General features: G+C 39.0%; 1 protein-coding gene across 1 annotated transcript; it reads left to right on the plus strand.

The window, feature by feature from the left end:
* Nucleotides 1-1,530: 1,530 nt before the first annotated feature.
* On the plus strand, nt 1,531-14,148 carry LOC114139351 (neuronal pentraxin-1). The gene is made up of 6 exons (XM_028009252.1): nt 1,531-1,656; nt 5,886-6,675; nt 10,101-10,653; nt 11,797-12,050; nt 12,810-12,989; nt 13,098-14,148. Exons 2-6 carry the CDS (start codon nt 6,025-6,027, stop codon nt 13,305-13,307), a joined length of 1,848 nt encoding a protein of 615 aa, XP_027865053.1. The 5' UTR covers nt 1,531-1,656; nt 5,886-6,024; the 3' UTR covers nt 13,308-14,148.
* The last annotated feature ends 183 nt before the right edge of the window (nt 14,149-14,331 follow it).

The following is a 14,331-nucleotide window of genomic DNA, read 5'->3' on the forward strand; positions in this document are numbered from 1 at the left end:
AAACAGAAATGATTTTCAGGAATAAAACCCCTCAAATTTAAGCATGTTTATATGACTTTTTCACCCTGATGTTAACAGCTGGAGTAACCATGGAAACGACACACCTGTACTGTCTCTTGGTGAGTCTGTGAATCATCATGGATTTCTGATGAGGAGGATCTGAAGATTAATTGCATCTAACAATGTGTCAGTGCTCAGCATAAACTATCATTGCAGTGAATTACAGCGGGGCTTTTGTTGGATTTTTATTTTAATCCTGGAAGTTACGCCATGTGTTTCTATGACATATGAAGCATTTCTGTTCTGCATTATGAATCTATTGCCTTAATATCGACTTAAATTGATCTCTGCAAATATGTTTAAAACTAAATAATTGTATTTAAGTTGGTAGCTTGGAGAGGAAAACAGTTTCCCACTAAGACCTTTTTCTATTTCTGCTCTGATCGCCAGACATCAGCTTGACCTCTGGTCGAGCAGGCGGAGCAGATTTGGGGTTTCCAGAGGTAGCTGGTCACATGCCGACATGTCTTTGGTGTCTGGTGTCATTGCATGCGAGTTGTTGGTGAGCGCTGACTTCCTCTGAGCCTAATTTACACACGCTAAGGAGATTGACAGGCGGGAGAACTCGACAAGCACTGACCTAATAAACAGTAAAGAAAAGATGAGTCAACCTCACATTAATGCTCAAATAGACGTGCACATTTTACAAATTAACTCAGCTGTATATTCCTTTGGACTGGAGTACACTATTTTTATTTCTACAGCACATTTAAGTGCTTTATAAATCAGAAAACGCTAAAATAGTCAGTAACCTTTGTAGTTTTATAGTTTATTCCCACTAAAAGTTTTAAATTGTTCAGTATGTGATTAAAATGTTTTACACATTTTCAAAACGCACAATTTAGTCTCCTGCAAATGTTGCTCAGACATAAATTTCATACTCATCATATAAATCTAATTGTTTTTGACCCACTAATAATGATTTGCAGACAGATTACAAAATCCATTGTATTTTTTTACTTCTGATTGTGACAAAAAACAAAAAAATCAACAAGAAAAAAAACATTCAAAATGGATGTTTTGAATGAGTACGGATGTGGTTCACAAATAAGTCCGTATTAATGAACCACACGCATGCTGCTGAGTCATCCTCGCTGTATTTAAGTCTGTCTATCAGTCAACATGTTTATGTGTGATTTCCCTTGACCCTGCAGCAGCCATCTGTCAGTCAGAGAGGAATTAATCAGGCCAATTCCTCCCATGCTGGGATGTAGGTGAGCTGGCTGAGTGACGAGAGCAGCAGGAGCTGAGAGCCAACATTTGGATCCTGCTTAAAGGGATTTGGAAACCGCAAATCAAATAAAAAAAATAAAAAACACGCTCGTCAGAGCTGTGGATTTGATTAGGCCCTTATCCCTTATGTGTCTAACAGAAAGTAATAGCCAGCGGGGGCGGTGGTGAGGTAACAGGTAACAAGGAGTGGCTTTTTAACGGAAACAATAACAAAGGAGGAAGAGGAGGAGAGGAAAAAAGAAGGGAGAGACAGTGAAGGAGAGGCAGAATGAGCTGAACCCTCCTCTGGAGTAAATCTCTCTCAATCTGATCAGCGGGAGAGGAGAAGAACCATCTAACGAGTGTGGACACACGAACTCTCAGGTAAGTGCTCTGAGCTTTAATAATAAAACATTTACTTCTCTACAGCTAGAAAAACTAAGGCGGATGATACCAGAAGGTCATTCTTAGCTTATTTACATTTTATTAATACATTAACATTTATTAAAGATGTAACAAAATAAGCTAGTTTACATATTTAATCAATCTGGACAATATTTATGCTTAAAGATCTATTCAAAAATCAAAATTTGTTGAATATACTTTTGTTGTTCTTGATGTCATTTGATGTGTTTCTTTACAAAAGCAGATATTTTACCATGTGGAAAGCTGTATAGGAAAAAAAAGACTAGAGAGGATCCAATTACTATGAGTCAGAACTGAACTAAATGCTACACAAAAACTGTTTTCGGTTCATTTAGTTGATTGAGTTTTTGATCAATTTTGAGGATTTGACTTTAAAAAATTGTTAAAAGTTTCATGAATTCAGTATTGTTGAATGAAAAGGGTCAAAAACTGTAATAAGCAACATATTGTAGTAGGAATGTGCTGAAATAAACCTTGTAGTTTAAGCAAACTGGCATCAAATCTAACCTGAAGAGAAGACCTTAGTGTTATTTTGTTATTATTTATCAAAATCCAGATCCAATTTTACATGTTTGAATGCTGTAATATTAATATCCACACAATACAGAATGGATATTTTAAACTGAATTAGTCCTAAAAGTGTCTCTAGCAATTTAAAAACTCAACAAGTGAGAAGATTAAACCTTGAAACTGCAAAAAAAAAAAAAAAAAAAAAGGTTTTTAACTCCATCTCAAGTTTTTCAAATAAGCAGTCTTGATTAAAGGAGCAACTATAAAGAGCTGGCCTTTAATTACATATCTCCGGGAACTTGTCAGTTTCTAACCTGAGACTAATTGCTCCACTTTACCATCCACCCTGACCATATGTTGCTGGGATGATGCACGACCCCTCAGCCTGCGTCGGATTAACACCGACCTGTACATGCAAACACAACAAGGAGTCTACAAGCCCTCTTATCTCTGACTAAGATAGCACAGCAACTGTCTGTAATTAGGTTAATTGGGGGAACCTGTGGGTGATAATAAACTTAGGTCTGAATGATGGAGATTGGGTGTGACACGATTTTGTTCCCCGACCATCTGTCTCCCTCTAAAGCTCGGCTAATCTCAAGGGGAAGCAGGAGAAGAACCAAAAAGATCCATTCGAAGCTTCAAACTACTTCTGCAACAAGCTGAAGATTGATCTGGCCCTCAGTTTGTTTCTGCTTTGTTTTATGATTGATAAAGCCAAGTCAATCATACATGAAGTTTGAGCACAAATCCACTGAGAGCAACGGGTGGTCAGCGAGGTTTAGCGGCCGCTTCTCGGCTGTGCCATTTCAAAATGCCGACACTGTATAATAAAAGACGTCATGCAGGGAGGTCAGCTGCCTTTTGTGGAAACACGCCGGGCATCAAAACCCTTTGAGCCTGTTTGCATTTTGTAACGTTGCAACTTCAGTGAATTTCACTGGGATTTTATCTGATTGTTTTTATAGTTTCACAATTTCTACAATTTCAGTGTCATTTGCATTGGTGTACCCTCCTAACTCTGATACGCCTAAATACAATTCAATGCAACCAATCACCTATTGTGTAGATAGAGTTCATCTCAGTTCTGGAGTCCATCCAATCATCTAAAAGTGAAAACTGTAGGTCCGTAACGCTTTAAATTAGTTCAGAAAACACTTTGAAAATGAATGTCTTAGCTTGTAGGTCCGTTCATGTTTAGCCCAAACAAAAGATGTTGAAATGCTGGCATTGCTATGATTATCCCCAACACACGTTTTATGTAGCTTTATTTTCACTTTTCATAAACATTTTTACGTTGTTTATTCTTTGGAGCATAGACCGGGTCGACCCAAGCCTTTTTGGAGCCCTGGGCAGATTCTTATTTGCCCTCCCCCATATTAACATGCTTCATCATGTGTGTAACATACCTACAATCATCATTTGCACTTGGCTATTGAATTTAACCTTACAGGAGCAGCAAACTAAATATATATATATATATTTTGTGGATTTTGAGATGCAAAGTGGCATTTACGTGTGGTGTATTATTTTAATTATCTGAAAGTAACATCAGATAATAAACACAAAATTTACAGTAAAAAAAGTTAACAAGAATATTTTGCATTTCCCAATAGTGGCAGCAGCCAACAACAGGAAGAGATTAACTTACTATTTGTATTTTTTATACCAAGTATAAAAAAATAGACAGAAATTGTTATTCCACATTTCATAGTACTTAGTTTGTATTATTCAATATATTATCTAGTCATAAATAATATATTATTTATGATTAATAGCCTGGTGCTCTTGGGGTCCCTCTGGTGGTGTGGAGGATCTAAGCAGCAGTTTAACTCACATATGCATTGGACCGACTCTGACAATATTATAACTGTAACTATTGAGCTGCAAAGGAAGTTAGATATCCATTAACTTTCTCTATGAGTTAACTTTGGAAGAAAATTGGGCAAAACATTTAGACTGTGGAGGAACAAATCTTTTAAAGATTCCCCCAACATTGCCATGGCTTACAGACTTTTATTTATTTCTGAGAAACCTTTCAAAATCATTCGTCATCCTTAGTTATATCAACAGCTCTGCACTACTTTGTGATGTGTATAAAGTCCACCAATGGTTAAGTTAAAGTTTGTGGTTTTGATAAGAGAAAATGTGAAAAGCTCGATGGGTAAAAAAACTTTGACTTTAACACAAATCAATGACAAGCTATTGATTATGTTAGAAATTAAATCTGCTTCTTGAAGTTACATTAATCTACTAAATGTAGAAGTTTGGGATGTTCCATGAGGGTAGTTTGGCATCCTTTAAGGTTTCTAAAGAGTTAAAATGTTCCAGCCAAATGTTCGAGACGGGATGTCTGACCTTTAACATGATCTAATCCTCCTCTGGAAGGACTTCCTAGTTCTTCTTGGAACAGCCAAGGTTATTCGTCAGACGTTGGCCGAGTCCAAAGACGTCACATCCTGAAGAAGGTTTAGTTTAAAGTCTGACAGCGGAACAGCCAGCAGCTAAAAAAAGATTTTTTTCCAATGTCTTTTCACCTGTGTGGTCAAAGACAAAGAGAGTCCTGTAATGAAATAATAAGACTTAATTTATTTTTGTGTGAGTTTCCACAGGCTTAAAGACTTTCACTGTAGCTATGCCAATATGTAAATAACAATGCTTTCCTAATGTTAATCAGCCAAGTTTATCTGTGTAGCACATTTAACCGACAACGCAGTTCATGAAAACATAAAAAACATCATAAGCACATCGTATAGTCAACAGTTGTAAAGATCGTCACATTTTACCGATTAAAATAATGAAATATGTGGTTAATTTTCCAGTGACTATGAGGCAGAAGCAACTCTACACAGGTGGGTTTTAGCTTACATTTAAAGGAACTCAGTGTTTCAGCTGTTTTGCAATTTTCTGGAAGTTTGTTCCAAATTTGTAGAAGATGAATGCTCCATGTTTGGTTCTGGGGATGCAGACCAGAACCAGAACCAGAAAGCCTGAGTGGTCTGGAAGGTTTATCCTCCTCAGACCCAGCAATACATTTTTGTCCTCTGTGGAGGACATAGGTTTTTTTGTTCATAACTCTGAAACCATACATGCCACTGTGTTAAATCCTGTTGGTCCTTAAAGAGGACATCCTGGGCCTCAAAATGTGTTCATATTTGCCACAAGAGAGTCCCGATGTCCTCTCCAAAGGACAAACTGTAATAAATAAATAATAACATGTTTTGAAACTTTTTCAATTGTAGTGATGTTTTTTCACTCCAAAGAGTCATGTAGTGAAAAAAAAAAAAAATTCAAAAACTTTTTTTTTTCTGGGTCTCAGGTTATACAACAACAAATATCATCAATATCATCATCATCATCATCATCATCATCATCATCATCAATCGCTTTATTTTAGTAAATTGTCCACATTAATCACAGAAAACAACGAAAGAGAGAGAAAAAAACAACAATAAACAAATCCATATATTACCAAAAAAGGAATAGGCAGAAGCCAAGCTTATTCTTGCCTACCCTTTATTTATTGTGGTGCAAAGCCATTCAGTGAACAACAGTATTTCAGAGTGAGCTACAGCGAGTCCTTTCACCCTGGAAATGTTCTTCAGTCGATAGGAGGCTGACTTTGTAATTGCCTTTATGTGACTCTGAAGGTTCATGTCTAATATTTTGTTTTATAGGTCTGTCCTACTGCTTCATGATTAAGTCTTCCAGAAGATTCTTCTCAACTTTTTTTCATCTATTATCTTTCCATCGGAGCATCTTTCTTGAACCAACATCTCATATTGTGAAGTGAAGCCACATTTTATGGTTTTTTAGATGGAGATTATGAGGAGCGCCATGTTCCTTCTTCCCCTGGTTCTTTCTCTACTTCACCCCACATCTGCCACATCAGGCCCAGACTTCAACTACGGAGCCCACCCGCGCTTTGTCTGCTCCCCAATCCCTGCAGACACAGACCCTTCCTGCTTCCCCACAGCAGGTACGGGCGCCGGGTCGACGGGGCCTGGAGGATCAAACCATCAGAACGTCCCTCCCAGCGGCTGGTGGGGGGCCGGCGACGAGGCTAAAGCCACTATCCTCCACCTGAGGGAGAGCCTTGTGCAGCAGAAGGAGATCATCCTGGACCAGAGGGAGACCATCAGAGAGCTGACAGCCAAGCTGACCATGTGTGAGGGCGCTGGGCGAGGCCCGTCGCTTCACGATGAGCACCATGGCTCTGTGTCATACTCGCATCACAAGGGATTGTCCGTTCACCACACATCATACACCGACAACAGTCACTATGGCAATGGCAGACTCATCCCAGACTCACAGCACCACCACTCCTCTGTCCAACGATCCGACGGAGGGTACGGCGGCCACAACCACGGGAAGGACAAACACGGGACGACGGGGGACAGCACATCGACAACGGAGCAGCTGGAGAGGATGCTGCATGCGCTGAAAGAGAGACTGAGCAGCCTGCAGGTGAGCAGCTGGAGGAAGGGAAAAGTTAACTTTGGATAAAACGGCAGAAAGACACAAGAAACGAGAAATGTAGGGGAAGTTCAGTGGAAGGATAATCATAAAATTCCTTGCTTTACAAATTCAAATTTGAAAAGCTGGGATGCAAGACATATTGGTATTACAGGGGATGTATTATGGAAAATTCAAATTTTGCCAGACATACTGGAAGAAGAGAGTCTGTTAACATCAGTTAAACATCAGTTTAAGGCCTAATCCACATGTAGTCGGATATCTAGGAAAACAAATACATTTCTATACCTTTCATCCTCATGAAACGTCAGTATAACACCATAAGAAATGATTTTTTATAATAGCTCTGACCAAAGTGAACAATTTGCGTCAAACAATGCGCCAACATATCCACATGTTTTGACACGACTCTCAATTGACATCATCTTATGTTTTATTAACTTAAGACAATTCTAACATGCCATTTAAAAGTAGTTCAACCTACATATCTGTCCATACAAAGCTCCTGGTGCCATGTTTAATTCCCAACAGGAAGCTGGGTTAGAGTTAGGGTTGGTTGTTCTGAAGCCATCTGATTGGCTGACAGGTTTTAGCTTTGCTCTACACTGCCCCCTATGGGTTCGTCATGCTTGAAACAACGCTCAGGGGTGGAATTCTGTGAGTTCATGTAGATTAAAATTTTTCTAAAACTGATCCCATGAGCATGATAATATTTTTTAAAGAATGTGGCAGAGATATTTGTTTTTTAAAAGACCTAGCTCTGTGTGAATAAGATCCAGTGTTGCCATAGATTCTTTCATATCTCAGATTTCTTGTGGTCTGTTTAGAGTTGTTGACCTGGTGGAAGTTAAACCTCCACCCCAGCCTCTGTATTTAGCTTCATCCATTTTCCCATCACTGCTGACCAGCTTCCCTGCTGCCGCCACCACCATTTATGAGTTTGGGTGATGTTTTCGAAGTGTAGAAGTAGCTTTTTGTTGGAAGTAGGACAAAAAGCTCAGTTTCGAACTTGTCTGACCAGACCGGAGCATCTTGGATTGTGGGAAACTAAATATAGGAGTACTTATTTATTTTTGCTTTTCCTGCATAAAAACCAGATTTGTGGAAGTCCATGTTATATCCTTTCTTAAAGGTTTTTATTACTTAAAGTGGATATATTATGCAAAGTTAATGTTTCCATTTGGGTGTCAGCTGTTTCTAAAAACAGCCCAAATGCTTCAAAAAACCACTCAGTCGTTTTTGGAAATAAATTTACGTTGTCTTGTTGTCAAGGAAACAAGCAGTTTCAAAAACGTCCTGATTATTAAGTCACATTTGATGAGCACTGTACCTTACCTAGCAACCCCAGTCAAACCCAGACCATTACCCTAGCAACCCAAGCGGAGCTCCAGCATGTTTGGTCAGCCGGTTTTACAGCTGTACAATGGCTGCTGGAAAAGAAATGTTTTTTGTTGCCGACTTACCATCCAGAAACCACTTGCTGTTTTCTTGTTGATTGTGCAGGAGACTCCACTTCTGCTTTTCAAAGATGTATGGTTTATTCTTTTGCAACTGTTTGCAGCCATTTTTTTTTTGAGTGAGTGTAAGTTCTGAGTTTACAGCAGCAGCTTATTTGGATTTAATCAAATTCACTCTGAAAGGACATCAAAATAGATACAATTGATTAGACTGAAATCTCAACAAGTTCAATACAAAATATGCAATGAACTTGTTTTGCGTAGCCCAGAGACAGACCAATGCTAACCTGTTTAAGGAAGAATAACAGGTCACGTTGGACAAAATGTGGAAGAAATTGGTATAAACTCTTATGCAAGAAACTGTAGAGGAGTGATGAGAAAAGAACGTGGGTGGAGGGAGGATGTGATGTCCCCATGTGGATTGGGATGCATTAACTCTGCTGTCACGAGGCTGTTTGTTGAAGTCCCAGATCGCTGCATCCTCTGAGCACTTAAGACAAAAGAACAATGAATTACTTAATCTCATAAAGCCATTCACTCGCTGGCAGGAGAGTCCCTCTGATGTCCATCGGTGGCCGCCTGACGTCAACAAACGGCTCAAAGTTGCTTCTCCACAAGGGGACAGGGCCGGTTTGTTCAAATGGTGGATGTATTAAATCTGCATTTATGGCGCTTGCCTTCACAGACAAATGTCAACATCTGTGGGAGTGGGTGTGTGGAAGATCAGCTGCAATTATAGTGATCTCCCTTGACAGACAGTAATCAGGGCAAGCACCAGGACAAAGCCTGGATTACCTGAGAGGAGGAGAAGGAAGATAAAGAATACAAGCAGGACAGAGCAGCTGCATCTCAGAAGACAAGATGATTAGTTTAAGTTGACACTATGTCAACAAGGCTCCCCAACAGCTTTGGTTGGTGAGCGACAACGGTCACCTTTTATCTTTTATTAAGATAAAAGAACAGGAATCAGATCATCTGATTTCACATATCAAGCACGCAACAAAATAGCTCATCTATGGAGCATTACCCATTGTTGTTTTTTTTTGCAGTTAGCCTGGAAAATGCATGAGGACTGCAAGTTTCCTTTGGTATCTTTGTGCTCTATGATCAACACACATCCAGAAAGACACACACATACAATTAAATCACAGCATTTGTTTCACACCTGCCCACATTAAATCAGTCAGTCACAGCCAGTGTTGCCAGTGGCTCTTGCCAATTTCATACCAGGATGGGCAAAAGGGACTCAAAGTAGCAATCAGAAATTTCAGACCTTCTTTCTCCTTGTTCATGTGTTACTTTAGGCCAGAGGTGTCGAACTCATTTTTATTTTGGGCCATGTCAAGTTCATGAATATTCTGGAAGGGCTGGTTGTGCCAGAATATATTGGTAAAACACATTAGCAAACTGTTGAAGTATTTATAAAGAGCTGTCTCTGCATTCGATAAGCACTTCTTAAAATGTACTAATATTGAACATCTTTTCAAACAGATTTTTCTGCTAACAAAATCACTTATTTTGCAGAGCTAATTTAGAAATATTTGCAAGAAAGTTTGCGATATTTGCATTCATGTAAATATGCATGAATGCAAATATTCATATAAACCCAATGCTTTGCAAAACTTTTGTGGAAAATTTTCAGTAAACCCCTAATTATGCATTAGCACAAAAAAGTGGAGGGATTTTGCATAAATTTCGTCAATTGCGGATTCGTGAAAAACTGGAACTGATTGATCTAATTTTGCTGTATACAGATAAAAACTGCTTTGATTTGATCCATGGCATAATAGTTAAGCACACATTATCTTGATGGTGCTATTATTGTGTCAATCTGTAGTTTAGAGGGCCACATAGAAAGCAACGGCAGGCCGGATTTGGCCCGCTAGAGTTTGACACACGTGCTTTAGGCTAATTTGCACCAGTGTGTGTTGTAATGTTTGCTGTTTTTATCTTCCTCAGAAGAGGAACAGCACCAGCACATACTCCAACTCTCTGAAGGAGCTGCTGCAGAGGAAGATCAGCACCCTGGAGGAGCAGCTGCACCACCACACCGCCGCCCGGGGCAGCAGCGTGGACCAACACCGCGATGACGACTCCGGCCACAGAGATGACGGAGACCACCACGACGATGGTCACCACGACGACAACCACAAGCACGACCACGACGACGAACACCATGATGTCCACGACGACACCGGAGACCACAAGGACCATCATGACGACAGCCACAGCAAAGACCACCATGATGGAGATCACGACGATCATGATGAAGGTGACGATAGTGAAGGTGACGATAGTGAAGGTGATGATAGTGAAGGTGACGATAGTGATAGTGAGGAGGACGAGGATGAGGAGGACGAGGAGGAAGAACAGGAAGAGGAAGAAGAGGAGGAAGAGGATGATCACAGGAGCAATGAAACAGAGGATCACAGTTACCTCCCACACACTGGGTACAGAACTGGTTTCCACTCTAATAAACTGGAAACGATGCTCAACCAGCTGCACCTGACAGGTAAAATTCACCTGATGCTCACTGCTGATTCCCAGTTTAGATAAAAACTCGTCAGATGCAAAAACACGACATTTTATCTACTATTTTTTGTCTAATTTCTAGTGCAAATATCTTAGTGCACTTGACATAAGACAAAACTAACTTATAAGTAACTTTTCAGCAGGAAACTGTTTCAAGTCAATAATTCCTCACACTGCTAGTTCTACTGGCAGATTATTTCACTTATGGGAAAAATATCTTACAAGTGAAATAATCTGTCAGTACAACTAATGCATTTTTAAATCAATATAAGAAGTATATTAAAAGATGTGGAAAAACAATGAATTCAATTCCTTTTTTGAATAAGAAAATACATATTTTATTGCCTGACATGCAACAACATAGCATTCCTTTAGTGAATGTTTGATCATTTGTAGCAAAGGATGAATGTGCAGCTAAAAAATACTTCTAATATTAACGTGTGAAAAGTTCAGCCCTTTCTGCAGTACAGTGGAGAGACGTTTATGTTTATTAGTTTTTGATTTAACCGATTATTAGATAATAAAAGGAGATTTTTTTTGTAAATTGTGCAACTTGAGAAGTTCTGGAAATAAGCATATAGCAAAATCAGTTTTTTTAAATTTTATATGTAAAATATAAAAATATTTGTACACATTTGGCTTAGTTACTGCTCTGAACATGTTTGATTAGCAAATTACCTTTTTGAGTCTGTATATCCAGTTAGCAATTTACCAATTATTAACTTAGTTCCCGATTGTTTTCATAATTGATTAATTAATTAATTGTCTCAGCCTCAATCTCAATATTAAATGCCTTTAACTGCTGTTTCAAATGTTGATTATAAACTCTGACAATCAATCTTGAAATCAACTCTAGTTGGATATAATTTGAATATTTTCACCTTCCTGAAATATTAAGCCATTTTTGCCAAAGACAATTTTGTCAAAATAAAAAAATGCCCCCTTTTTATTGCTGAAAGATGAGTTAGGCACCAAAAAAAAAAAAAAAATCACTTTTGGTGAAAAATGACGTAGGCCAGTATTTTTGGGAAGGTGACAATTTTCAAACTCCTAAATAAATCTTGTATGTTCCTCATAGCAGAACAGCTAGAACTTTAAAAACAACTTACATTTTTCTCCACAGCTTCCAACAGGAAACATTCCAAGAACCTGGATGCCTTTCAGATCAGCTTCCCGATGAGGACCAACTACATGTACGGACGGATGAAGAGGACTCTGCTGCAGGAGATCTTCGCTCTGACCTTGTGCCTCTGGATGAAGGCAGGCGTGGGTCCCGGACTGGGGACTCCTTTCTCCTACTCCGCACCCGGACAGGCCAATGAGCTGGTGCTCATCGAGTGGGGGAACAACCCCATCGAGCTGCTGATCGATGACAAGGTGAGGAAGCGCAAACCAAACCCTGATTTGTTTCACTTTGCAAAATAAGTCAATATTTCAGTCTCAGTATTGATTCATTTTCAGCCAGCTGATTGTCATTTACTGAGGAAACTTGTGGTTTTTTATATGGAAAATATGGTTCACCACCCAGGGCAGTACATGCTGGGGGCGGGGTGGCATGAGTGTTTGAAAAAAGCAACAACAAGATGTATTGATAATTTCTGCTCTGAACACACGTTCTATTATCATCTCATCAAATCAACCGGAAGTGAATTTTCCTTAGCACAAGTGATCCAAAAAAGACACTCAACTTGGTACATTATTCACTTTTTATGGTTCTGAGATAAATACTAACACATTCCTTACAACACAGTTTGTGTGGCTGGGTGGCTCAGCTGGTAGAGCACGCAACGTGTAGAGGCTGCAGTCATCGACACGGCTGTTCATTTTATTTTAGTTTTTAAAATGCCAGAATCTGCATAGCTTTATGTTTCCTCTGTCTGATGTCATTTTTCTAAAATATTAAAACAAATTTCATGATCTGTCGCTCAGTACTTGAGTTGCCTTTTTAACAAATACTTTTTTACTCTTACTTGAGTAAAAAATGTTGAGTTAGTGCCACTCTTAGTGGTTACTGAAATATTTAGTTCAATTATCATGACTCGTTTCTATAAATGATGCTCTGGAATTTAACTATCATGTGTCAACATGGAATCACCATCACACTTTTAAAAGAAAATGTTCCTGTCTGATCCACAGGCCGTAACGCTGCCCTTATCTCTGAGTGATGGGAAGTGGCATCATGTTTGTGTGACGTGGACAACGAGGGACGGACAGTGGGAGGCCTACCAGGACGGTGTGAAGCGGGGGTCTGGGACCAACCTCTCTCCCTGGCACTCCATCAAACCTGGAGGGGTCTTCATCCTGGGACAGGAGCAGGTAAAGACGGAAAAACATTTTTTTGCTTTTGTGAGCGACAGTTTTAATATATATACTGCAGCGTTAAAGGTCAAAAGGTGACATTTTTACCCCTCCATCGTACTTCAGGACACTCTTGGAGGCCGTTTTGATGCCACTCAGTCGTATGTGGGAGAGATGTCAGACCTCCACATGTGGTCGCACGCCCTGAGCGCCGCTGACATCTACAGCCTGGCCTCCTGCGGCAGCCACTTACGCGGCGACGTCATCGACTGGTCCGAGTCGGAGGTGGAGCTTCACGGCGGCGTTGCTAGGTACCCGTTCGACCCCTGCCACTGAAGGAAGGTTTACCCGCCCAAGAAGAAGAACCTCGAGAAATCATAAGATCTTTGGACTTCAAGTATTCAGATTGTTTGCCTTCCTTTAAACTATTTATCAAATGATGCAAAAAGGAGGATAAAATTGTAGCCCGATCGTATTTACAGAGAATGTGTTTGATGTTCTCTCTTTTTTTAATGAATTAGTGTTTTATTATAAACAGACAAGTGCTGACTGTGACATATTGTCATAATGTGAATAAGTTTGAATGATTTCAGTTTTGTGCTGATGTGAGCAGGACCTTAAAGGGTTCGGCTGTAGAGTAGAGTTAATGAAATTCATAGACATGTTTTCATAAATCTCTTCATACTTTGGATTCTCTTTTTTAAGGATTCCATGAAACATACAGCTAATTTACCAAAGAAACCGTAGAACTCAAATATGTTTTTCTCTCTTTTTTTAAAATTATTTAAATCTACATGTAAAGATAGAAGATTTCAGAAAGAGTTTAGTCTGATGCACTCTGGTTTGACTGCCTCAGTTTTGTGTTTTTAAACATTTTAAAAATCTTTATTCTGTCGTTTTTCCTTAACTTTTTTGTCCTCACAATGCAAGATTGTTCACAGAACAAACCCTTAATATTCATCACTTTGTTTGGTTGAACAGTGAGTAACTTCTAACTTGTGTGTGTTGAGATTGTTGATTGTGGCTTCTGAATTTTGTCATTTTGGCCTTGATTGTATATTTATTATTGTACAATATGTTATACATTGAAGCTATTAGAAAATGTTTAAACTCGATGTGATTGTGTTTTTGTTGAAATGTGAGTAATAAAAATTTTTAAAAATTAAGCATTTTGTTCAAAGTGCTTTCACTGAAAGCGCATTTCAGGGTTTTACGTCAATGCAGATAAATCAATTTCAACATTGCAGTCCTATACAAATTAAATACAAAAATAAAAAATATAACATATACATAACTACTGCTTAATTTTCAGAAAGTTTTCTTTCTCTTTGAACAAGAGTGTGTTCTCCTGAAAGACCAA

The sequence above is a fragment of the Xiphophorus couchianus genome, chromosome 3 (genome assembly GCF_001444195.1).
Source record: "Xiphophorus couchianus chromosome 3, X_couchianus-1.0, whole genome shotgun sequence".
Lineage (NCBI taxonomy): Eukaryota > Metazoa > Chordata > Actinopteri > Cyprinodontiformes > Poeciliidae > Xiphophorus > Xiphophorus couchianus.

Coding starts and splice junctions, on each gene's coding strand:
- LOC114139351 (XM_028009252.1), top strand. CDS start 6,025: ATGGAGATTATGAGGAGCGCCATGTTCCTTCTTCCCCTGGTTCTTTCT. Junction 6,676..10,100: donor AGAGACTGAGCAGCCTGCAG/GTGAGCAGCTGG, acceptor TATCTTCCTCAG/AAGAGGAACAGCACCAGCAC. Junction 12,051..12,809: donor AGCTGCTGATCGATGACAAG/GTGAGGAAGCGC, acceptor TCTGATCCACAG/GCCGTAACGCTGCCCTTATC.